This window comes from Alexandromys fortis, unplaced genomic scaffold, assembly GCF_014885135.2.
Source record: "Alexandromys fortis isolate MF-2015 unplaced genomic scaffold, M_Fortis_MF-2015_v1.1 scaffold_194, whole genome shotgun sequence".
NCBI classification, from domain to species: domain Eukaryota; kingdom Metazoa; phylum Chordata; class Mammalia; order Rodentia; family Cricetidae; genus Alexandromys; species Alexandromys fortis.
Genome location: NW_026068075.1, coordinates 2,346,136 through 2,373,106, shown reverse-complemented (window position 1 = coordinate 2,373,106; position 26,971 = coordinate 2,346,136). Strand labels below are relative to the sequence as shown.

The 26,971-nt window shown below is 35.9% G+C and overlaps 1 protein-coding gene across 19 annotated transcripts in view; it reads right to left on the bottom strand.

The window, feature by feature from the left end:
- Mbnl3 (muscleblind like splicing regulator 3) overlaps positions 1–26,971 on the bottom strand; it is a 96,502-nt gene that overhangs the window by 14,505 nt on the left and 55,026 nt on the right. For 15 of the 19 annotated variants that reach the window (XM_050121656.1, XM_050121638.1, XM_050121652.1 and 12 more), the window contains one exon: positions 8,768–8,932. In XM_050121656.1, coding sequence (XP_049977613.1) covers positions 8,768–8,821 — 54 coding nt within the window. In that variant the 5' untranslated portion in view covers positions 8,822–8,932. Of the gene's footprint in view, positions 1–8,767; positions 8,933–13,490; positions 13,629–13,649; positions 13,784–16,323; positions 16,425–26,971 lie in introns of those variants that run through there. The other 4 variants (XM_050121646.1, XM_050121651.1, XM_050121654.1 and 1 more) reach the window with 4 other exon arrangements.

Genomic DNA, 26,971 nt, shown 5'->3' with positions numbered 1-26,971 from the left:
ATATATATTCCATCTCACCTTCCATGCTTACTTGGAAAGTTCACTGGCACAGCCACCTGAAGAAACCCTGAAGGCCAAGCTGGCTGCTAAGGAAGTGCCCCCACTTTAGCATTCCATCTTATGTAAATGCACCATATAAGCTGCGGGTTCTCTGAGGAAGACCAGAAAGAATCCAGCTCAAAGGAACTGGGCTCATTAGGGTAAGGGGGGAAGCATTTTAAGATGAAGGGACCACACTAGATGCCAAGAAATATGATAGGGAGGGACTCAGAGGTTTGAGGACAAATCACCTTGAGCTGGCCAAGCCCAACTAAGTCTTATGATGGAACAATTCTCAGAAACCTGTCAAAGTTCTCACCATCTTTGGGAATTAGACCTGACAAGTTAGATCTTACTTATTCAGTAGTTCATACTCTTGTCAAAATCAGCAAAAATCTTTGAAAGAAAAAACCCTACATTTGAAATGCACAGAAGTCTTATTTGTTTTCTCTCAGATTTTTATAGAACTTTCTCGTTGAAGTCACTCTCTCAATTCCAGATACATTTTAATTTCACTTTTTTAAAACTGAAAAATTACAACTATGATATATTTATTGAACAGAAACAAAGGCTAAGGGGTAGGTAAACTTTCAGAGTAAAAAAAAATTAAAAAACTAACAAGTAATTTAAAATCATATTCTATTAAAGCCAACCCTAATGTTTACCTAAGTAAGGCTTTCTTTTTATGGCTCTAGCTGCTCTATGTTTTTTTTTTGTTATTCAAGAAAAATTTTATGTTTACCTTCTTTCTCTTTAAGGTTATTTTAATCTACTTAGGGTAAGCTATTTCTTTTAACAGTATAAAAATCTGTCAATAATAAGTCTATATGAAAAAGTAAAACGATTCCTGGACATGTTTAGTTATTTTTAAAGATTTAACCACAAACTATACTGGGTTGTCATTAAATTTTAAAATTAGTGTTGTAGCTTTTATGACCATTTCCTCTTTGAGTATAAATTTCATTCTATAACACTTTATTGAGAAGGAAGATCTTCCAATTGCAGCCCTGGAGCAGAGGCAGGAACTTCCGAGCTGCTTATTTCATTTCAAATAAGCATTTCTATTTTCTCACTACTACCCTTGCCCCAGGCTAACTACTCCATTTTATGAACCTGAACATTCAATGGCTTACTTTTGACTAACAGCCACAGGTTAAGTCAAGCAGCGTATAACTTGAATGCAACATCGTGTGCATTCAGTTGCAATAAGCTAAGCAACTTAATCCTGCTTCTATGTATACCATAGCCCCTCATGGCAATTAAACTAACATGAACCCATCTGTGAGTTATTGTTTATTTTTAAAGAAAAAGGATAGGGGTGGATTGTGAGTATGTATGCTGGGGCTAGAACTCATGGCCTTATTCATGCTAAGCACACATTACCACTCAACCACATCCCCCAGCACTAAGAAAGAAGGTTCTTACTAAATGGAATCTGATTTCTCTGTATAGCCTGTAGTAATCTACACATTTCAATTGCTTCTGATATTTAAAGTTGAACTAAAATCATTTATTAAATATTTGAAAATATGAGATGTTTTCTTTCACAGCCAGAGATGTAAATTTTCTTTTCTTTTCTTTTTTTAATTGATTTTTATTGAGCTCTACATTTTTCTCTGCTCCCTTCCCTGCCTCTCCCTTCCCTTTCAACCCTCTCCTAAGGTCCCCATGCTCCCAATTTACTCAGGAAATCTTGTCTTTTTCTACTTTTCATACTTCTAAAGTCAGGCAAAGTGTTAAGAATGGAGCAGGTAGCAAGCTTTAAGAGACAAGATCACTGGTTTGTCTCAGGACTGATTTGTCCTCAGAGTCTAGCAGTTTTTTTTCCTATCATAGAATTTTCTAAGACTTCTTGGGCACTAGCAACAAAGCCTAGAAACTCCCATGAACTCAAGAAATGCCTCCTAACATTTGGGAGAATGACTTCTGACAAATGTCTCCTAAGCTTTTTCTTCTGGGACTTTCTGAGAGTCAGCTAAGAGCTGCAGGAAGTGTATACAGAAAAACCTCATATATTTTCACAAAATTTGTTGACTGGATCTTAGGAAGTTCAAGAGCCCAGGGACATCCACCACTGTCGCAGATTTCTGGCTCCTCATAGTCTTGTCCAACTCATGGCCCACAGACCACATGAAGTTGGAGAGAGCCCCAGCACAAAATCAAAAAGTTACATTAGACGATATGAGATTGTTTTGTGATTTTCAATTGGATTGCACAGTTCTCAAGCATGAACTTTGTAGATGACAATAGGTTGGACAAGCCCAGGTGAATAAGGATCCACAAATCAAGATCCCTCAGGCAAATCTGACCTGCCCCTATTTTTGTATAAAAAGCAACCTGCATTTTATATATTTTAATGCTTAAAAATATTAAAAGAATAATATTTAGCAACATGGAAATTACTATATGTTTACTTTGATGTCTATTCATTGATTTCAACGCGCTGCTTTGTAGACCTTTATTACAAAAAATTATGGAAATTTAATTCATCTCAAACACAAGAATTCTTAACACACACACATGTTTATACATATTACTCGGTGATTAACTATAGGGAGACAATAGTTGGAACCCTACCAAGGTAAAATTTGAATTACCCAGCAAATATTCTTCTTAAAGTACTCTGAAGCCCCTTTGAATAGTAAAGCAATTTAATAAAAAAATTCTCTCCTTAACCAGTTACCTTTTGATGGTCTTGATGAATTTCATATCTTAGCTATTGTGAACAGTGCAGCAATAAACTTGGAAGACAGTGTCTATCTCATAAAATGATTTGAGAACTAAAGTCTAACACAAATTTACGATAGTCCCAAGGTTCCCAGCACATGGAACATATAAGTGAGAAGATGAAAATGCTAAGTACACTGATTAGCATTTCACATTCTATGCATATGTAAAATTATTATAGTGTGCCTCATAAATATGTGGGTAAGTATACTTCTATTTAGAAATTAAGAAAATAGCAAAAATTCCTAAAGTACATGTGTCTAGTTTGTAAATACTTTTGGTACACTAACTTTTTAATTAAAATGAATTATTCATCAAGTTAGTATAAAGAAATGAAAATTAAATGTTATACCAAATCCATTGCTTTATCTTTCTAACAAAAGAGACCTACTTGTTTTCAGTAATATCCAACATCAGTTACAATTATTGATGGATACAAAAGATTTTAAGTGATTTAAATGATATCACAGCCTGAACCCCACAGAATAGTTGTGGCCTTCCTTCTCTGAACTTCTATTTAGAGGTAAAAGACTAAGCATTTTCTTTTACTTAAGGGTAAACATTTGTTAGCAATTTGTTGACTCAATTTTAATACCAGAAAATAGAGCCCTTAAATTTTACTAGCACTCATAATACCCCCCCCCTTTACTGTTCGTTTGAAGACATTTATGTTGTATAAAAGAAGTAAACCCTTTTAATCATCATCAGGCTTATTTCTGTCAGAAAATTCTGAAGAACAATGAGTACATGGTTGTAGTTTCTATCACATTCTACTAACTGTTCATGAAGGGAACAGCTGAGTAAACTGTGTAGCAGAATTTTTACTTGGTCACCTACTGAGTGATGTCCTCTGGGGACAGAAGCAGTCAAAAGGAAGGCTGCAGAAGGCCTATATAATTTCAAGACTAGTTAAATTGTACCTTAATAATTATGAGTTAACTTTATAAACAAATGAAAGCTGATAGTAGTGTTTCTATACGAATCATAATTGTTAATACTAAACCACTCTAGCCCTTGAGAGAGCTAAGGAAAAAAGTTCAAGGGTCAGAAGTAAAAAATTGTCCTTAACTCCACATGGCACTTCTGATCTTCATAATTATAGATGTCTTTGGGTAAAAAGGAACATTAGTCAGGTAGGCAAATGATTGGTCGACTATTTTGAGTAGAAGGGATAAAGAGGTGCCCAAAGGAGGGCATACAGCACAGTTCAGATCTACCATTATTTGGTGGAATGAGAAGCTACAATAGAGGGTTAGGAATTACAATAGAGTATCCAATCTCAGATCAGCATAGGAAAAGAGCAAATGATTATTTCTATAGGCAGACAGCCTAAGACCTTATAAGTGAGGCAATTTTGACTATTCTGATGAATGAGCAAGAAAGAATTAAAAAAAAAATCACTTGTTGGTTACTGCTATATGATAATGACATTCAATTAAATTTAATATTCCAGTAGTAAAGTGAAAGCTAGTTCAAGGATACAGTTTGTGGCATGAATTGTAGTGATTTCACGGGTATATGTTCACCCCCAGGGACACCAAACTGTGTATACTGAATGTATACAGTTTTTTGTATGTAAATGATACCTGAAATATTTTTAAATATTTTAAAAATAAAATTATTACTTGGCTTTAACCGAGTATGAAACAGTTTTTCTCCCCTGAGGAATGGGAAGAGCTAAGATGAGCAAAGAGCCCACAGGTTTTATAAAAATTTCAATGCAAGACCAATATACAAAAGAGTACTAAGAGTTCCTATTACTAAATTTTGGACAAAGGCAATCCATCAATAAAACAATAGAAGCAATGACATAATCTTGCATGGTTATTAGAAAGATAATGCCATAGTAGAAAAAGAATAGCCCAGGGGATAAACATATGGAGCACTTGGGAAAAACCAGAAATACTCATTCAATATCTCACTTAAAAGACAGACATTTAGCTTTTGATCCACTCCTCATCTGTCTAATGCCTGGTACAGAGTATATGGACCAATAAATATTTACTAAGGGGCATGAGGAAAGATTCCTAAGCCACTGCTTGATTTTGATTTATCAAATTCAAAAATCAGAGAGCAAAAGAAACAAAGGTAGTTTAAAAGGTAGTGGTATACTGAATGACTCTACCAGTTTTTCAATTAGGGAAGATTTTAGGCAAACAGATACTCCCATTTTCGAGAAATATGTGACATGTTAGATCAATCAGTTTGAAAAGCACAAGGTACCTTATCCCATCCACGTGCATACATGTATGTTATATGTATGTGCATATTTTTATTGGTTACTAGTCAGTAGTACCAATTCTAATTAGCTAGAGAGCACCAGAGGCTAAGAAATTAAGAGTTTCATCAAATGGTTTTTGTGATGTAACAGATCAAGCTATTTAACTGGCTATTTTTAAATTACACATAATTAGACATATTTATTGGATACAATGTGCTAAATGAACACACACATATATACACTCTCCCCCTTTATATGTGCATCTATACTAAATTTAGAATTTCAGTAGAATGAAAACCATTTTAAAGATATACCTTGTGTCATGAATTATTCAATTGTCATATTGTGCACTTCATGTATATAAAACATATAAACATCATACTTTCCATCTAACTGTAAAAGTCTAACCACTGACTCACCTCTCTCTTCATCTGTTCTCTCCACTACCTTTCCTAGTAACTAACATTCTATTCTCTAATTCTATGAGAATAGCTTTTGATGACTCCATATGAATGAGGTCATAATGGTAAAATATATTACTACAAACTGTGTTTCTAGGAGGTTTACTGTATTACTACTGTAAATAATAGCCATTGGATATTTAAAAGAGTACATGAATAACTTAAATTATTATTGAGCATTCCTTAAAAGCAAGCTAGAAACTTAGTTTTTCACAGATGATCTCCTGGCAGCCATCCCGGTGACAAACATTTTTTAATATATAATTTATTCTATTTTATTTTTTAAAAAGAAAACAAACTATCTTTTTTCATTTTGCACACCAATCCCAGTTCCCACTCCCTCCCTTCCTTCCATTCCCTCCACCTATCTCCACCCCCATCTATGTATGGTCTTACAGTATCATAATTACTTTATAGATATACATGCATCATCATCTTTAGTAGTGAAAATCCTTTCTTATCACTAAAATTCTCCAGATCTTTAAAATTTTTGCTTTATTTGAGAGTTTTCTAGCGTGTCCACCTTCTTTCTATTCTTCTACAGTGTTCTTTTGTCTCCTGATAATGCAACTGGAGAATGAGAATCAAAAACAATGGCTTTTTAAATGCACTGGAAAATGCTAGGGAGCCACATTGTTTGCTCTACCTGGTAAACTTAATAAAGTGAAGAAAACGCTTTCAAAGATAGATATTTACAGTAGCAAATGTCAGTGCAGACAAACTTGCCTGCTATATCAACCATTCCACTTAAATTGATAAAGTGTGGTGTTTATTCATTGTGCAGTTACACTGAACAGAATCTCTCCTCTTGCTCTCATTCTTTGTAGGGTGACATTCCCTTTATCTAGGAGCTTATAATAAGCAAGCTATATTCAATTTTCAAAAGGCAGATGCGCTCTCCTGGTATCCTAGAAACAAATCAAAGTACGCTTTGTGGAAAGACCTGCGGTTCAAGCCAGTGATGCAAATGGTTATTAATTTTGCTATCACACAAACAGAGGTCCAGAGAATTTTAAGTAAAATTTATTCTGAGGACAAGTATCAAATTATTAGTAAGGGGGCTATTAAAAAAGATAACAGAGCAGTCCATAGGAAAAGTAGGTACTACAGAAATTAAACAAAATCATACATTATCTCTGTATTATTGAGATCAGGATTCATTTTAAAGACTTCTTTTTTTCCAAATTAGAGTGGTAAATTTCACTTAAAATTACACAGATTAGCTCAATTACGAGAGATCTACAAAAGTAACTTCCTAAATCATATGAGGAGCATATCAACCGTCTCAGTATTAGATTTTTATGCACATAATAGTTACAGAAATTAATCTATATTAACTTATTATATCACAACAGCTACCATTAAATATTATGAGGTAGGAAAATTCTAATTGTTCCCTGGGGGTCTTCTATGTAAAACTTATATAATTCACACACTTTGGGACTTGTACCATGATAAAGTGGAAAAATAGTAGAAAATATTTCTTTTGTTTATTCCCATGTAGTCACATTTTCGGGGTTCACAAACATGTCTACTTTTCTGTGATTCCCAGTATCTTCCCACACACATATTCAGTAAGGAGGAATTGTGATCCTTCAGTACATAGAAGCCCAGAAAAGTTCAACAAGTACTTTGACCATGTAAAGTATGACTGAAGGTTAAGTGCTCTCCAAAGAGCTCATTGGTTACATGAGGAATAATTGATGAACATAATTATCCACACTGAGTTAAAAGGCTAACATATCTGGCAAACTGATGGTGATTAAGATTACCTTAATCTGTCTAGATATTCTCGAAACAAGAGTATCATAAGGAAAAGCATCAAGTACTCAACAGCCTCCTGTGGTTGGACTTAGGTAAACGGATATGCTAGCTAGAAGACCACATCAACATTCTGCTCCTTGACATCTAAATCTGTTTTGTAGTGAGATAAGCTTTACTGAGACCAGGTTGTTCCACTCCCATATTTTCAGTGCATCTAAATACTACAGACAACTTTCAACTTTCAGGGACAGTCACTGATGGATGGGTAACAAAGGAAGCACAGTCCTTTCAAATTGGTCTTGCTAATGGCTAAAAGGAAGCAAGATAGGTAGAATTTGAATGAGAAACCACTGAGTTAATCTGGAGATGTGAAGAACTATAACAGAGAGGGGACAGTTTTCAATTTCCACGGAGAAGTGCCAGACTAAAACACAAATTTATATTTTAAGGTGTCAGGGCAAGATTAATTTTCAAAAGCATAATATGAATAGATGGAGTTTAATTATGTTTTTGAATGTCAAGCTCATAGAAAATAGGAAACAATGGAGAAATAGTAACCACAGGACAGAAGGGCAACAATTCAAATCAATGCACCATGTTACCTACTAGATTGAACACTGAAATAGAAAGAGCACATTAATGGAAAACCTAATGAAATCCGAATAAAACTTTGAGTTTATATAATACTCTTTGGATACCAGCTTCTTGGTTCTGATACATCTATAATGGCAACATAAGATATTAACCATATATGAGGAGAATACAGTCCAGTAGTATTGTGCTTGTATAGCATGCACAAGGCCTTAGATTTCATTACCTTCACTGTTGAAAATCAAAGTGTAAGGTTCAATGTACAGCTCAGTAGTAGAGCTGCTGCCTACCATGTTCAAATCACTGACTTCAATCTCTAGCACCTCACAAAAAATAAGAAAGAAATAAGCCTGGGTAAGAAATAAAATGGGAGTTCCCTGTTATGCTTTTGAAATTTTTCTAAATCTAAAATTATTTTAAAAGAGAATTTATTTAAAAGTAATCACAAAACTAAGCATTGTGGCACATCTTTATAAATCCTAGTGTTTGAGAGACTGAGGCAGGAGGATCCTATGTTTGAACCATAGTGAAACTTCACCTCACAATTAACAACAAAGCCACAAATAACAAAGTTACCAAATAAAAGAAATTTGTTTGAATTAATGTCCCACAAGTCAAATGTTTCAGTGTAATATTTCCTCATTTTACAATTCCCCCTTTCTTTAAATCTACTTTTAGAAACTCAAACCCTCTATAAATGCAACCAAGTTTTTAATCCAACACACCCGATTGCTTCCTTCATATGAACAGCTCTGAACTGGCAATTAGCACACAAGCATTGCCATAAATCTTGTAGTACTTAACTTCCCAGAGGCCCTGCAGAGCTATTCCAATGTAAGCATACGTGCTTTGCCAATAGATATGGAGCTGGTGAGCAGCAGCACCCAGCATTAGAAAACAGTCATACAGCAACCAGAAACCCCCACATATACTGGCAGTTTGCAAAGACTCTGCCGCAACTTACGAGAGATGACATCTGAGCATTCTGGAGCATAAGCTGCATCTGCTGGGCGAACATGGCTGCGACAGTCCTCTGTTGAATCAGATTGTTTCTCCCATTAATTTCCAGCTGCGACTTTAAATGGGGTGGAGGGTGTAGGTACTTGCAGTTGTCTCGAGTGCACCGACCCTTATAGAAAAAATTTAGACAAATTTTTGTTAGTATTTCTGAAATTCTGACATGACTAAAGAACTCTGAGAAGCCACAGCCACAAGCACTATCCACGAAGTCACTCATTTCCTTTTTCCTTCCTGTCCTGCAAAACTGATACTCTTAAATCTTCATCTCGCAGCAAAAGAAACTGAGACTAGGAGAAATGAAATGACTTGCCTATGGAGGACACATACATAGCTGCTAAAAAATGAACTGGAATGAAAATTTAGTTGGTCTGATTCCATAACTCTCTTAGTTGCTCTGTTTTGCTTTACTTTGATATGCGTCATATCATATTTAGAACATAAAGTATTAGGAAAGGTATGTCATAAAATGTAAGTAGAAATTAAAAAGTTAAATAAAAATCTTTCAGTAAGAGATATAAAATCTTTTGTTTAAGACTTGGGATCTGGATCCATATGTAAAACTAATTAAGAAAATTCAGGGAGGATATTTAAGTATTAGGCACAAGTATATAAATTCTGGACTTTAGTGCCTCGGACATTCTAGGCTCCAAAGCTTTTTATTTCCTCAAAGCCTTATGATATAAAAAATATCCTTGAATCCAATGAAGTTTTGATAATCTGAGAATAAATCTGTATATCTGGTGTCACATTGCTCTTCAGGTTCTAGTAGCAATGTCCTTAGGTCATTGAGATACTTGAAGCTAAAGTATATCTTGGATTCAATTTTTTATTCATAGACTAAGCACTTTCAAGAGAGGCTAGTATCTGAATTCCATTGAACCATTCATAGTGGTTTATGTCTTCAATCCCAGCATTGTGAAGACAGGGGCAGCAGGACAGCCATGAATTTGAGGCTAACTTAGGCTACAGAGTGGGGCCCATTTCAAAAAAGCAAATGCAAAATCCCCACACGCCTTTGATGTCACTTAAATGCTGACTCAGCTGCCGATTATGCGGTAGCAAAGTGTCACTCGACAAGTTGTTTATTACAATGTCTTAATACGACCTATCACTGTATTTAACTATGACCTTTACATGAAGCAACTAACAACTGCCCTGTTTGGATTACTAAATCCGCCATATGTCTTTTAAGATAAGCGCAACTGCAAGGAAAACATTTTTCCCACAGATGTTGATTCTTTACAGTGCATGAAGTTATCTGAGGAGGAAGACGAAGGGAGGAAAAAAAGGAACCTTTTCCTTTTGGACTGAAGAATGCAAGTTGCTAGACCACTTGAATTCCCAGGAGAAAAATGAATTAGTTCACCAAGAGTTGTTGTTCAATACATCCTATGCATTTTACTTATTTGGGATACCTAATTGGTATATGCATTTACTTACTCATATTTCAGTATCTTTCTATGAAGACATTTCTACAATTTCACTGAGAAACATGGTGTATTTCAAAATGTTTACCGAGCTACATATAATACAAACTTGAATGCACTGTAGCTGCTCTTTCTTGAAGAGTCCTCATTAATTCATATATATATATATATTTGAATGGTATTGAACATATTTATGCTAGAGTATAACCTAAAACCTAATGTGAAAAATTGGAAGTAAATTTATTGCTTTCTATCATTTTTCCTTTTGTTTCTTCCACTGGTAAACTTGTTTTTAACCAAATTAAATTAACTTATAAAATCTAATAATACCCTGACTTCAAATATATCTTTACATTTTATTGCTAAATATTGGAAAATGAAGAAATTATACATACTAAGAGTTGGAAATGTTATTAAGATGATTTGCCTAAGTTCATACAAGTAACTTAGGAAAAGCTCTACAACTTCCACACATATGCGGACTGTAAGGAAATTTTCACCTACACTGAAAATCACAATCTCAGGGGTCTTTCCCCCCAAAAACCATAAACATCGTTTCACATCTACTGTACCTCTTTTAAAGGCTATGACAGTCACAGGGATTACAGTACTTAGACCCGTCACTCTCCAGCAACATAACTAAGGCTATCTGGCTCAAAATTCCAAAGCCTAGAAGATGCATAGCACTTGGTGACTTCCTTCATGGCATGGTGGTTTATACTTCTACTTCAGCCTTCCTGCTACTCTTTCCAGATCCCAGCAGCAAAGATTTCCCCAAAGCTAAATCCTTTTCTCTTCTCCCATCTCATTTTCCCAAAGAAATGGAATTGTTTCAAGTTGCAGGCAGCCCTGTAATTGTCCAGATCTTAAATCTCAATTTATCTCTGACCTCTCTCCTGAATTTCAGTCCTTTTCATGAGCAGCTGCAGCTGCATTTGGGGCTCTTGCCCTCTAACCAGGTGGAAATACCTTACTCCCGACCTTTGCCTATCTCTCATCTTGCTGCACACTCCCATTCGGGGACATTGCATCAATTCCTATGGTTTGGGGCAGTTACATAGCAGCAGTGAGGTAAAAAAAAATCAGGCAGCTGCTGAGCAGGATTGTCTTGGGTTGCAAAGCCTAGATAGCTTAAGACAATTAGTATTATGTAACTATGGAGTATGATTTGTAACCCCTCTGCAAAAGAGAAAAAAAAAACAACATCTTTTATATTCAGAATTTCAAACAATAGAATGCCTTTTAAAGGGAAAGAAAGGGGACTAGTTGGGATTTTAGCATTTGCTAAAAGTTGCAGAATCTTCCTGTAATGAAAGAAAGAAAGAACAAAGGAAGGAAGGAAGTACACTGTATCTGGCACATTTTCTGCCAACCCAGAAAGAAAAAAAATTGATCATGCCTTTATGATTTTATATTAATGTCCATTCCAAATAGTAACTTTCCTTAAGCTTTCCCCCCAGAAACTAATGAGATTTTTTTACAAAGCAAAAAAAAAAAACAGTACACAGAAATAGAAAAATAGGGTGTAAAAGTTACATCAAGTTGGGCTATAAAACCAAAGCATGGGATATGATGTAGCATGAAATAAAAAAAAAGAAAACAAAAACTTATTCGTCTTAGGAGATTTTACTTGATTTATAAAGCATTCTTTTTTGAATGACAGAATCCATAATTTAATTCTGTAACAATGCAAATGCACAGGAATACTACCTTACCAGGGACTGCTACTTATGTTAAAAAAAATCTTATGAAATACAAAATCTACATTTTTCTAACAAAACAATACATGAGACCATGTAATTTAATATCTATCTTATCTATAATATCTATCTAATCTGTGGAATATACTGGTAGAAAGGAAACCAAGCCCCTCATAGAGTTTTCAAAACCTACTTCAGGATTCAGGGTAATATATTCATATGCAGATCATTTGGTGACAATAAACCTTTAGATAAGGTTCGTTGTTTTTTCAAGAATCCCAAATTAAGTTACAGATTTAAATATTGTAATTGACATGATGGGAGATATAAATGTAGATTATGACATTTGGTAACCCTTGTTTTTCATTCTTAGCAATAAAATGGCTTTGGTAAATCATGTATCTACAGGATAGGATGTGGATGGGGACTGTCTCAAAAGACTGTTGCAGTCCTTTGGAAAACAATGACTACAGATTACAAAGGTTCCTCCCATGATGTTCCTGGGACTACTAAGTATGAGTGGGCCATGTGACAAGCTTTCACAATTGATCCATAATAACCCAGTACCAATCGTGACTTTGAAAAATAACCCTCAAATTCCACAGCCAAGTCATGGTGGCCCAAGCCCTCTGTATTCTTCTCTAGACCCAGAGAGTCAGAGTTGCCATGTATTGGTAAGTATTAGACCATGTCCTGAAGTCATAAACATTAGGAGAAAACATTCTTTGGCCTAAGAGATTTTATCCTAAAAACAGCAGCTAAGGATGGCCAAGACATTTAAGTCGATCTTCCCCACCCCTTAGCCATACACAGTGACTTATTTTAAATAAAGGAGTTAGAGAGTGAGCTCATTTATGCTTGCCTCAATTTCCCTCTTTTCCCACTTTCTTTTCACCTTAAAAACATGTTATTCTCCCCTGGTTGTCATTATGTTATTAAGTTAAGCAACTAGCACAATGATTCAAGAAGTAGTTCTCTGCTGAAATAAGTGCTCCCACACTGATGAATCTTCCAGCTACCTCTTCCCCCACCTACTGCCTTAGAAAGTGCAAGCAAAAGCAGCAGGAAGAGGGGATGGCTGATGACATCTGTGAACCACATCCACATCAAGAAGTTGATAGCAGACAAAGGAGGAACTTGTGGAGCATTGTAAAACCTCCCAAATTCAATCTATTGCCTTTTCCCTACCTTCAGGCTTTTCACATGTGAATAGAAAGCCTTTAACCGAGAAAGAAAAGTAGCATTGTAATGATTCAAATCCTACCTAAGTCTGGGAGTTATGAGAGAGTCTGTCAGCTAAAAGAATACTATGCAGTTGGTAGAAAAAAAACCTATGAAAAGTACTTTTTATGTTCATGAGAATGTCCTGTCTTCTATCAAAATAAGAAAAGGACCCCAGGAAGCTGAAAACTACCCTCTGTCAGTTAGTGCATCTTTAACAAGAAAGCTGTTTACAGAATAACTTCCTTCTTCATATACATTTGGATTTGTGGGGGTAGGGATGAAAATAACCTCTCAAATACGATTATACCTGAATTACCTTTTCAAAGACATAATCTTATTGGTCTGCCAAACACAGCAGCTAAAAGTAAATGTCAAACACATCACATATATGATTTGTTCAAGAAGAAAAATAGTTATTCTGTTTTAACAATCATGTAGTAAAAGAAGGAAAAAGTCATGATCTATGATGTCTCACAATAACATCTGTGTGCTCACACACAGATATGGCTTCTCAGAGGATGTAGGAGTGAATATAGAATTTGCATTTCCCAGGCACTAGGATGTCAGCTTTCTGCAACCATCACAGACCTACTGAAATCTAGGAAATATCTGAAAAAAAACAAAAGGAGAGTCAACATCAACCCAAGCTGAGTGTTAGCCAACGATCAGCAATTAACAAATCCCCACTTTGTTTCTCTTGGAGTTCTGGTTTTCAGATAATAGGGAGAATCTGCGCAATTTTCCCTTCCCAATAGTTTATCACCAGTCAGTATTGATGTATCCTACTAAGAGTATCCTTGACGGGCTGCATACCACCTTTATTATACAATTGAAGTGCTGGTAAGGAAACTGGAAAGAGAAGTTTTAACAAACCATTTTTAAAAAATATGTTGAAGGGAAAAATGAGGCTGAACACAAACCACCAAGGAATGGGCCAGCTAAGTGCTTCTCTGAATTACAGTCAACATCCCCTTCTTCATATAATTGGAATCCTCTTTCTTGAAACAACTCAAAGGTACATTTCTCAGGGCAATCATGGCTTCCATGCAGCCAGCTATCAAATCTGAATAGGCAAGACTCTGGGAAGAGAGTAGAATTTTCTTGCTTTGTAGCTGTGACCTCCAAAGAACGAAGGGAGGATTAAGCTCAACCATTGTCTGTTGTTCTAGGAGAGCTCACTAAGATAATTTGATTCTGAGAATTGAAACATTTTAGGGTTGAACCAGACTTGAAGGAACATCCTGTGTACCCCTATCTGGCAGAGAAAGAAAATGAAGGCCGAATGGGTGAAGGGATTTGTCCTCATTCACAAGTAGCTTAGTAAGCACAAGTCAAACTTCCACATTCTCACTGCCCAAAATGGAGTCTGTTCGAGTGACTCTGTCTGGAGGATTGTCCCTGAAGCCTTCTCCCCACCCCCAAGGCTCCCTTATCTCTCCCGCTTTTGTGCCTCCAACTGTATACTCAGCATTGCCCAAGCACTTATCACTAAATACATCAATAAATTGTTTGCATGCCTATCTCCTTGACTAGACTTTTAGTCTGTCTCTGGAAAGAACTCTATCTTCCTCGTCTTTGAATTCCCCCAGGGATGTATCTGCGCCTGGTGAATAGTGGCCACACAAGTTTTCTAAACTTTGGCCTAACCATTTTATAGAGCACCACATTTAAAACTTCTCCTTGCTCTCTTTTCTATTGCCTTTCATGAGATCCTTCTTTCTCCAAGAAAGAGAATAATCAACATGAGACTCCTAGCTGAATTTTCTAAAATAAACTAATATTTCATTTAGGTTTAGAAAACAGCTAGTCTATAAGTTTTCTGCCATGATTATGAACCCCGAGGAATATATGATCATCATGGTTGAAACACCCTAGTAATTTGGTATAAGTGAACCGGAAGTGACGTGAATCCATGAGGCACACAGACATCACCCCTAATTTTAATCCCAGGAGTCTTAAGATCCCCCAGAATATAGCCCCACCACATTGGATAAACAAAAACAACAACAACAACAAAAATTCAGCCATTGATCTGTATCTAATCAGCACCTGGTCCTGTTCAAGGGGAGCTCTGTATTTCTAGGGTCAGTTTACAGCAAAGTGCTTCTCTGCCTGCCCCACCCCTATCCAGAATTTCTCAGAACGTGCTGTAGGTCAAATTCCCTAAGCTTCTTAGACAAAGGTGGAAGACACGGCTTTAGGAGAATCACAGCACGGAGAACCTTCTTGTGGCTTTCTACTGTAAATACTAACTTTAAAGAAATACATTTCGCTCAACTTCACCTTAGTTCACATTAAATATTTACTTTTGAATAATCACGGGCTTGAATTTTTTCTTTGAAAAATTTCAAAGAGTAAATAGCAGTAAAAAAAATCTACTTGTCGTCCACAGGCAAAGCAAGCTGACCTCACCAATATCCCAAATCTACTTCTGCGCCACCTCCTCCCACGCCGCATATAGTTTTTTACCCCTGCTTTAACCAAATACCTTCAATCATTTTAATAAAATTTTTAACTGGAGCAACAAACTCCTTGTGAATGAATCATTTCCATTTAAAAATAGCCAGAATCAAACTAAACTCTTAAGATAAACACATTGGTGCCAAGTTATTATCAGCTTCAGAAGGCACTTCTGATGATAAGCATTCGAAGACGCTGGCTTTCAGCATCTGGCTACAGCTAACATAAAATGCCATTAAATAAAGAAAACTTCGTGTATTATCCGCAAAAAACACATCCATGCAATCCAACAGCGACTTACTACATAGACTTTGTTATGAAACAATATAAAGGGTGTCTGTCTCTGCCCAGCAGCCGAATCTACTGCACTCCAGCTCCTTTATTTCTTTGTCCAGACACCCCGTTCAGCATCTACCCCGTTCAGCAATTAGGAAGCCAGGACAAAAAGAACACCAGCTGCTTGTACCCTTTCTATCCCGCTAAGGCTTTTGCTTGGAATCCTACCTAGAGACGTTAAATTTATCAAATAAAAATACAAGACTCCTAATTTAGTTTGACTTTTAGATAAGCGATCTAAGTTTAAGTATGCTCCATTTAATATTTTATCTGGTAACTTTCTCCACATTCTCTCTACGCTGTGAACGAATTAAATAAAGTCAAACCCTCCCTCCCAAATCCCTTTTACTCACTTTACCAAAAGGCCCGGAGTTGCTCCCTCTTACGGGACCCATCGGCCCAGGATCAGTACACCAGTCACCCAGAAGGAATGCTAAGCTCCAGCTTACCTGTCCAGCTGCAAGAAACTGAAGGAAGTTGCCTGTGGGAGGAGGCAATTTGTTCACTACATAGCTCCTCCCATCACAAGCTTCACACCAATCACTTACTCTGTCAGCAACTCCACCTTCCAAGCCACGGAGGCAAAACTGTGCACTTACTTATTTGTAGATAAGTGACTATAATGCCTATTGGAGCTCCCTCTTCAGGTTAAGACGAGGAGGCACATGTAAGTGACTATTTTGTGGAGCTGGGGATGGAATCTGGGCCTCCAGCAGAGCGCGCTACTTTTGAGCTATACTCCCAACCTGACTTCAAATTTATACAGCAGATTTTCCGAGCACACACAATTCTGCATGAAAACGAGGCTTTTATATTTTTAAGGCTTTCTTTTTTGTTTGTGGGCTCGGAAGAAATGAAACAGAGAGGCTGGCTTTTTCTTTTGTCTGTTGAATACTCAGATTCAAGCAGAAGTGAGTCATCTATTAATGTCCAGGAGAATGAGTGATTAGTGTCACATGAAATTTATGTAATTGCATACTTCAAACACAAAACTCAAGTAGCTGTTTCAGTCAACGCTTGATTACTCCTATTAAAACAAAGGAAAAGTCAAGGCCATGCTAATTCTAATGAACAAAATAATATGTTCCAGATAATGGCTGTAAGAGGTTCTCATTACTGAATATAAATATATATCACAGAAGTGGCAATCAATTTAGTAATAAATTGACAGTCACAGTCCCAAATTTATTTTTATTCATTAGTAATATAGACTCTTAGAGTGGAATTATAAAACATCAGAATTAGTAAATTCTAAATGAAAGAAATTATACAATGCTGGGGAACTTTATACATTAATGGACATATAACAGAAACATTAGCTGATAAAACTGGAAAGACCCCTGGAAATCTTTTAGTCCAGCATTTGCCAGAATGTTTACTCCAGACTAGGCACGAGGTGCAATGAGTCCTGATGAAATAGTTGGAAGAAATGGCATCATGTATTCCTCTCTCAGAGAATGAAAATATACAAGGGTCCCATATGGCCTGCAGTAAAGAAATCTGCTCACTCTTGTTCACTCAGTATTTTAGAATATTTTTAATTATTAAAATCTACCACATTACATCAAATGCCCAATGCCATCTCTCTATAGAGTGTCTCCTGAAAATCCCATCAAATTCATCTTTCTAATGCTACAGATAAAGAAACTGAAGCTCAGACTAGAACTCATGACACTGCATAGGGCAATGTTGTTTTCTGGTTGCTGTTTTTGGTTTTGTTTTCATTTTCATTTCTCTCCTAAATTGAAAAAGAGCTTTTCCATTGCAATGTTTTTTCTTTCCTTTTTTCTTTCTTTCTTTTTTTTTTGATGTTGTTTGTTCTTTGCCTAGACTCGATCTCCTCAAAGCTAACAGCATGGACAAGTTTTACTATAATTGCTACAAAATAACATCCCAGTATCATCTTCCCAAGGCTTCTCAGAAGCTGTTAGCTTCATCAGGAATTTTGCCATGCTTGCTGTGTCTTTCTTTTGTTTTAAGGCTTCCTCAGGCAACTTTTCAAATAAGAACTTCAAGTCACCTCTGTCTAACTGGCTTTCCTATGTTGGGACTTCTCTCCCCTGGAACCATGCCAGTTACTCCAGGTTTTCCATGACTTAAGGGTCTCAAGTGAGTTTTAACTGTACTAAAACTCAGGAAGTAGGAAGGTATTTGGCAATTCTCTCCATTCCTATGGGGCTTAGTTATATGCTATGCTTAAACTTTGGGGTTTCCATTTAGCAAAATTAAATTTCTTGACTCTATGTAAAATAGTTTTCATACAAGGATTTAATTTAGATAAATATCTTCCAAATATGGAAATAGAACATAAGATGAGAAAAATGCTGATTATTGTTCAGACTTAAACGGGTTTCTTTTGCAAGACTTGGTGTATTGCTAATAAATTACTAATTATGTCTCAAAACACAGGTACCTATCAATCCACACAAATGTTGTATAACGGGTATATACAATTACAGACTTAATATTACATTTTAAAATTAGGGTCATCAAGATAAAAATCAGTTGTTATTGTGCTAAAAATGAATATTCCTTTAGAAAATGAATTTTAAGAGCATAGTTTCAAAATGTTTACAGGTTGTTGCTAAGTTTGTAAGTGTGAGATCATGTTATAAAATTCAAAAGGAGAGAAATACAGTCACATTAAAATTATTATTCTCTACACACTCCTATTATACTCCCAACTAATAAAGAAAAATGCAATTTCTAAGCAGGAAATTTTATCTGGTGACACAGACCACCTCTAAAATGCTTGGCAGCATGCACCAAGGCACATTTTGTTAGTCATTTCATATATATTTATGCATATTTATTCTAAGTCCATTATTTAATATTTATTTAAAACTGTAAGATCTAGAGTCAAGGTAGTTGAGAGTATCATACAGATTCCAAAATAAAACTCCAAATCCCAACTGTGGTATATTTAAATAAAGTGGTATTTTCATCAAAATGTATCTGAAATTCATCTAAAAGTTACGTCAATTCCTTCTTTTGTTCTGTAGACATGAAAACAAGAAAATGATTTTGTTGCCTTAACATCCACCAACTTTCCTCAATTTCAACCGAATTCAGAGATCTGTGTCTCAGAGATATAAACTGAATTGACAAAAAGTTCTAAATGGTACTGCTGCCATAACTTTTTATAGTGCGTTTTAAAACAATCTTCTCCAACTCTGGTTCAGTAAGCACATCACTCTTATTAACTCACCTGCTGTTTTTGGTGAACTGTTAATATTTGACAACGATGAAACTGTTCCTAGTCAAAGACCTAAACAAGGCTATCTACAAACAATGTAACTACAATATGGGTTAGTTTAATAAAGAGATTAAGGGAGGTTTTCTATTTTAAAATAAATCAACCCTTCAATTATAAATGTCTCATGCCTTTACAGAGAAAAAGTTGAAATATGATTGTTGCCAAAAGATGCCTATATCCAAATCCCAAACAAGGAGAAAACTTAAACAAAGCAAAGAACAGAGAGAATTAATTAGCTATGTTTAAAATCCATCAACTTTACTCTTGAAGTCAATTTAAAGGTTTGGAAGAAGACTTACACCAAGACTGGTGTCCTTGTAATGGGGTGGCACTTTTTACAATGTGAAAACTTGATATTCAGCACAGAGAGGTGTACCCATGCCACACAGGGCAGTCTAATCTGCGTACTCTATTAAATGGAGTCCTCCATTTGGTAAGGGAAAATAAAACAAAACAAATCTACCCCAGCTGCATTGTGTCTTCCTTGTCAATCAGGATAAATTAGAAAATGAGTCTTTGAAAAAATTGAATGAGTTTGTTTATGCTTTCTATATAAGACAAATCAAATTCTGCTCTACAAAGTATTTCATAAAGCCAAGAACATAAAATAAGCTAGGAAGTGTAAAACATCAACATGCAGGTCTTTCACATGGATTTTTTTCTACTAAAGGTAATTGGAGTATGTTTTATCTTATGTTTTGCAGTGAGTTTATTACACACTACATTCTATACAGAGAAGTGAGCACTGATGTATTAAGCAATTAACACTATAAGTATGTATGCTGGAGGAAAGTTGTACATACAGTTTTATGTTAGGTTACTTGCCATGAGACTATTGTTAATACACATTTATATTTTCCACTAATCTCATCACAGCAAAAAGTCATTTTAAGGATTTATAGCATGATATAAACTGGTTTAATTTTGGGAAGTTGAGTCAGTGTCATACCATGTAGCCCAGTCTGGCTTCAAACTACACACACACACACACACACACACACACACACACACACGCATATATGTGTGTCTGTATATGTGTATGTATGTATATGTACATGTCTAAATGTGTGCATGTATATATGCATATATGCACAACCTCTCAACCCTCCTGCATCAACTTTGGGGTATTTGGATTACAGATGTGTGCACTGCACCTAGTTGGTTTGCATTTTTCCAGTGTGTCCATCTGAATATAGATGGATGCCTTCGTGTATATACTATACACTGGTCAAAGTGTTCTAAAGGCATTACCTCATTGACTGTTTATAATGGAGAAAAGTGAAACACAAAATGAAAACAGTGCCTAAGCTGACAGAGATAAAAAAGGAACAGAGTTTGGACTTTAACCTAGGTGCTTTATCCTAGCCACAGGTTACATTCTGAAGACCAAGATACCTTACTGCCTTGTAATACTTTGGGAGAGCTAAACTGAGGCTAGTTTAATAGATGATTTCTAATAGTTCTACTAGCTGAATCTCTACCTTCCCTCGAGCAAGGACTTAACATGAACTGATATTAGATATAGCCAGAAACTATTTAATACACAAATATATGTGTTGAAGGAGCTGTGGGCTGCGTTCCTGCAGCATGGCTCCTGGCCGCCTGGCTAGCTTATGCCCCGAAATAACAACACACAAACTGTATTCATTTAAACACTGCCTGGCCCATTATATCTAGCCTCTTCTTGGCTAACTCTCATATCTTGTTTAACCCATATTTAGTAATCTGTGTAGCACCACAAGGTGGTGTCTTACCGGGAAAGATTCAGAATGTCTGACCTGCGTCCATCTTGGGCTGGAGCTTCATCGCATCTGCCCCAAAGAGGAGCGGAATGGCATCTGGCTCACTTCCCTTCTTCCCAGCATTCTGTTCTGTCTACTCCACCTACCTAATTTTCTGACCTATCAGGCCAAGCAGTTTTCTTTATTGATTAACCAATGAAACAACAGACTGACAAATGACCTTCTCATATATATATAAAATAAGATACTTTTTTAAAGTACATGAGTATTTTGAGTGAACAGAAAATACATAGAGAAGGTAACTGAATGCTAAATATAGTCTTCCTCAGGTGGTTCAGTGGACAAAAGGTGCTTGTTGCCAAGTCTGAAGATCTTAGTTTGATCTCTGGGACCCACAATGTAGAAGAGAACTGACTCATGCAAATTGTCTTATGACCCTCACATGCACACAATAGCACATATGTACATAAGGACATACACATAAATAAGTGTAATTAAAACTAGTTTTCATATAGCATACTAAATATGGATATGCAAGTATTCCTGTAATTAGCTGACTTAGGAGTCTTTCTGTATATGCCCATAAGTGGTATAGTTGGGTAAGATGATAGCCTTATCTTTAGTTTTTTGAGGATTCTTTTTACCAAATTCAATAATGCCTGCCTAGTTCACATTGCCATCAGTAGTTTATGTAGTTTCTTGGTTTTTGTCATTATCACCAGAACTTGTTTTCTTGACAAAAACCATTGTGACTGAGATGAAATGAAATCTCAAAGAAATTTTAATTTGAGTATCAGATGGCAAAAGTTATTGAACAATTTTTGAAATAATTATTATAGTTACATTTATTTCTTTGAGAAGTTGATCATGATGGTGTGGGAAGTCTTTCTGTATATGTGTTGCTTTTATTGGTTAGTGAATAAAGTTGCTTTGGCCTACGGCAGGGCAGAATAGAGTAAGGTGGGAATTCCAAGCAAATAGAGGAGGAAAGAAGGCGGAGTCAGGGAGATGCCATGTAGCCACCAAAGGAGAAAGATACCCGGGAACCTTACCAGTAAACCACGACCCCCCTGGTAAAATATAAAATAATAGAAATTGGTTAATTTAAGATGTAAGAGCTAGCTAGAAATATGCTTAAGCTTAAGTCAAACAATATTACAGTTTATATAGTTTCTGTGAGATTATTTTTGGTTTGGGTAGCTGGGAAACAAACAAGCAGCCTCTGCCAACAACATGACAGGTGAGGAAGAGATCTAAAAGGTGAGGGCAGGGAAAACAGGAGTGTAAAGGAGTAAGAGTGGCAGATGGCAACAAAGGGACCAGCCATGACATGGAGAATAGGAGAGAACAGAGGGAGGAAACAAACAACAAAACCCATTTTTCTATAACCTCAGTGCCAGGGAAGTGGATCAGGTGGATCTCCAGTTTGCTGACCAGGCAGGCTTTCAAAGCATGTACCCCATGTTCATAAAAATAAAGATTCTGTCTCAAAATCAAGGGAGAGAATGGTAGAGAAAGACACAGGACATCAACTTCTAGCCTCCACATGTACATGCACATCCAACACACACACACACACACACACACACACACACATTTAAAAGGAAGGGGACACAAAAACATGCAGCAACTAGCCAGTCACTGAAACAAAAAAGTCTTCCATATGTCCTAAAGTGGAATGATTAGTCCTCTTTCAACACCATTTCAGCTCTTTCTCAATTTGTAAGGGAGAAACAGTGTTCAATTTTCAGGAGCTGGGTCATGGGAGCTTAAGCACAAGCCACAAGGCCCAGCAAAAGGAACAGCCCAGCAAAAGTCTGCTGAGAGAGAATCAGTGGGGAAAGATTGGCACTTTGTGACCATTCTTACCACCCTAAGGGAAGAACTTTAAAAACACATTGTTTTCATTCTGTGTAGGCTTACTCTGATCACAAGTGTTTGAGTGCTGAAGGTTCAACATTTTCACAAAGTGGAGAAAAACTCCAAAGGGGACAAAAGTTCAACCTCATTTTGAAAAGAACAGTACAGATTGTTCTTCTGAAGTATTCCATTCCTGTAAGAGCAGAGGCAAATGGCAAATCAAATAGAACACTCACAGTATCTCACAAAAGCCTTCCCCTCACCAAAAGCATAGTGCCGTGAACTTTGTGATTTTCAGATATAAATGAGGAGGTGGTTACATCATGTAAACACATCAGTAATGTACACATATCTACTCTTCAATTTATCATTTTGTTCTTTTCTACAACTTTTAAAACATGGTGCTATAGACATTTGCTGATGTCAAGAATCTGGCTCGTATGATAAGTGATTGAGCAACTGAACACACTGAAATGCATACTTTTAGAGATAGCATAACAACAAAAACCCAAGAACAATGGCATAGCCATTATTATGAGAATCAACCATTTATAACTGATTATTTTGGTTTGAATCTGCAATATTCATGAAAGGGTCATGTGAATAATCTTATCACCAAGATGGTAACTCTACTGGCAAGTGACAAACTTTAGGATATTAGGTCCAATTGTAATTACTTGGAATGTTTACTAGAGGTCAATTTTGAGACCTCAACCAGTCAGTCAATCTCCCTTTCTCCTTCAAGCTTTCTCTCTGTCTCCTCCTTATCATCTATGTATGTATGTATGTATGTATGTATGTATGTATGTATGTATCTATCTATCTATCTATCTATCTATCTATCATCTATCTATCTATTATCTATCTATATTTATTTTTTGACTTCCATAAGGTGGGCAGGCTTCCTTTGCCACAAGTTTCCTATCACAGGGCTTAAAAGATCCAAGAACAGAGAGCAGACAAAAACCTCTGAAAGTCTCTGAAAGTGTGAGACAAAATACATCTTTTCTTCTTTTAAGGTGTTTTTGTAGTAGCAACAGAAAACTAATGGACTATTCATACTGTCAATGTATTTTTCCTAAACTAAGAAGGAATAAATTTCAATATGAATGCAGATTTTACTGGAAAGAAGGCTAAACTGGAATCCAAGTGCACTAGATTGTAATTATTTCAAATCTTATTAGTTTGCAAATAATTCCTAATTCCATATACTTTGTAGGTTTTTGAATAACCATGGAGACTAGAAAAATTACTATGTTTTGGAAATAATATCGTATGAAAAATGTATCTTATTACTTTTTTCAATAAAACTAAAATACTAGTTTATAATTAGTTATAAACAGCCTGATAATTTACAGGTACTTGTATCATTTTAGTTCTCTATTGTAAGTAATGTTTTATATTCTATATAGCTTTTGATTATATAAGTAATATAAATTATCAAATGCCTAGACCAATTATTTATACATAATGTTAAAATGAGATCTTTCTTATGAGAACTGGATATTACTATTAAGCAATTGCTGCTACCACATCTTAGCGTTATTTATAGTAGGTGGAGGAGAAAAACATAAAAAAGCAGAGACACATATTACTCTCATTTTTCTAATTCACTTCATATAACCTTTGCTCTCTCCTCTTCAACTGTCAAGAAACTAGCACTCAAGAGACTAATTCTTCTTTTATTATTACAAAGGCCTACATTATGATTTAGGAGTAACAATGCCTAGAGCAATCCTCAGTGGTAGAGCACTTGCCAGCATGCCAAAAGCCCCAGGATCTAGTCCCAGCATTCAGAACATATAAAAAACAAAACTTCTGAAAATTAACACAACAGAAAATTATGTTTGAATACTAATGCAATATATAAATCATTTTTACTATACACAAAAGCATAGAACATCACAATCTTTGATTGATACAGTTTTCCTAACATTATTGTGGCCAGTATTGTATTTTATTTAGAACATTTATTAAAAAGATACAAAATATGACAAGTCATTAGTAGTTTCCGATTAGTGAGAAGGATGAAGCAATAAATAGATTTTATAATAATAAAAATAGTACATAAAAAAGAAGAGATGAAATTGGGAGGGACTAGCTGTGGTGGTGGGGCATGGAAAGGATTGGAGGGGAGGGAATGGGACATATTGATCAAAATATGTTATATATGTGTGTAGGTGAAATTCTTAAATAAAAACCCTTAAACCTCCCTGCAAAAGGATATATTATAAAAGAAGACACTAAGTGTGGCTAAAATACTAATGATTATATACAGCAAATGGATTTTAAATATTATATAAAGTGGTTAAGTAAAAGTTGAATCTCATTTTAAATATGGTTATTAAAGAGTCAGCTCATTTCCCATTTTTCCTATCAACAGGCCAACCTTTTAGAAGCTAAGATTGATTCATATTGTAAAGAAGGCAAAACTTCTTATTACATATTTATATAAATGATATGTACATACATATCATATGAAAATACACACATACAAATGCACACCAATTTTGTCCTCCCACTTGCTGCTTATAAAAGTTTGTAGGTTCATAATATTGAAAACAGAGAATCAGAGATACAGAAATTCACTAACCTTTCTAAAGCATTATAACAGAGACATGGCTAGGACAATTTTATTTCTTTTCAATTTCACACATTTATCTAACAATATCCTCCTTGGCTAGTCACCTACACAAAACTCCATGAGAAGTTTCTATATGGCCCACCAAAATAAAAGTTCTATGATCAAAGAATTTTAAGGAATGTCAGGATGTGAAGCAGTAAACTATTCTCTTAATTGAAGAAGTTCTCAGAAACTTCCCTCATATGATAAGCACTGTGGTGCCTTGTTTAGGAAAATGTAGCCGGCTTTCCAAGGGTCTGAGTCCTGTGAATCAGACACCATGTTCTCCCACATCTGAACAAGAGGGGAGGAACAACAAAGGTCCTGCAGCATTGAAATATCATCTTGAGTTGTTATAATTTATAGTCATAGTTTTCTCTAAAGTTTTTCAAATATTTGTGATCATCGGAACCACCAGAAGGGTTTCTTGAAAAACACTAGGCCACAAATACCTCTTGATTGTCTTTTCCCGGCAGGTATTGGATGAGGCAAGAGAACATACATTTACGGCAAGTGCCCAGATGAAGCTAGTCTGCTACCCTACTTTTGTGACCCTGTACTCTCAGGGCATACTGTTCTATTCATCAAATAATAGACTAGGCTATTTATCAAGAATTTTCCTGTTACTGATAATTCGATTCATAAAAGGCCACAATGAAGAGTTTCCTATTTTTATTCCACGAATCTGACACGGTGCTAGCAGTGACGCACAAGTAGCCAATGTGGATCACTAAATGAAAGATTGGGCTTCTCAAAGTTCCTAGAAAATCAATTCAGTTTCTGATTACAAAAATAGGCCTATTAATTATAATGGAAAGTAAGTACATGAGAGCTCTGGTTCCATGGCGAACATATTTGCTCTACATCATTGCCAGAGTGCTTTTCTGAATGTTTGTTGAGGACCCAAATGGAAGAGAAAAAGCTCCCCAGCTCTCCTTAAATTCATACCTTCAATGGCTTCAGAATGTCCCAGTCATTTGAAAACATTAGCCCTTCTCTTCATTCCTTAGAAAGGTATCTGGAAAATGTGACGTAAAGGCAAGAAAATGCTTTTACCTTAAAAGTAACAGCCCAATGCTGACTACAGTGTCTCAATATGGATAATCTAAAACTGAGGATCAGCAGATTCCTAACCCGCAAAGCAAGCACTGGATACAAAGTTCATCTGTAGCCCTGGAGACAGCCGGATCCTGAGAGCTCCCTTGCTGGTGTCTCCAGGCATTATGACAGAGAGCTAGAGGAAGACACCCAAAGTCCTGCTCTGGTCTCTGCATGTACATACATGGACATGTACATGGACACACACACGTCATCCTCTTTCCTGCACAGTACTAGGTAAAGAGTCAAGAGCCTTAACCATGCTACCGCTGAGCTACATACTCTCATCCTCTTTAAAATAGTGAAAAAAGTATCAACAATTTTTGCTTTTTTTTCTTTTTCCATTTTGTATTAAGATTAGTTGTAGCTGCATTTAGTTCATTTGTTCTTTACTTTTACTTTAGACTGAAAAGTAAGTGTAC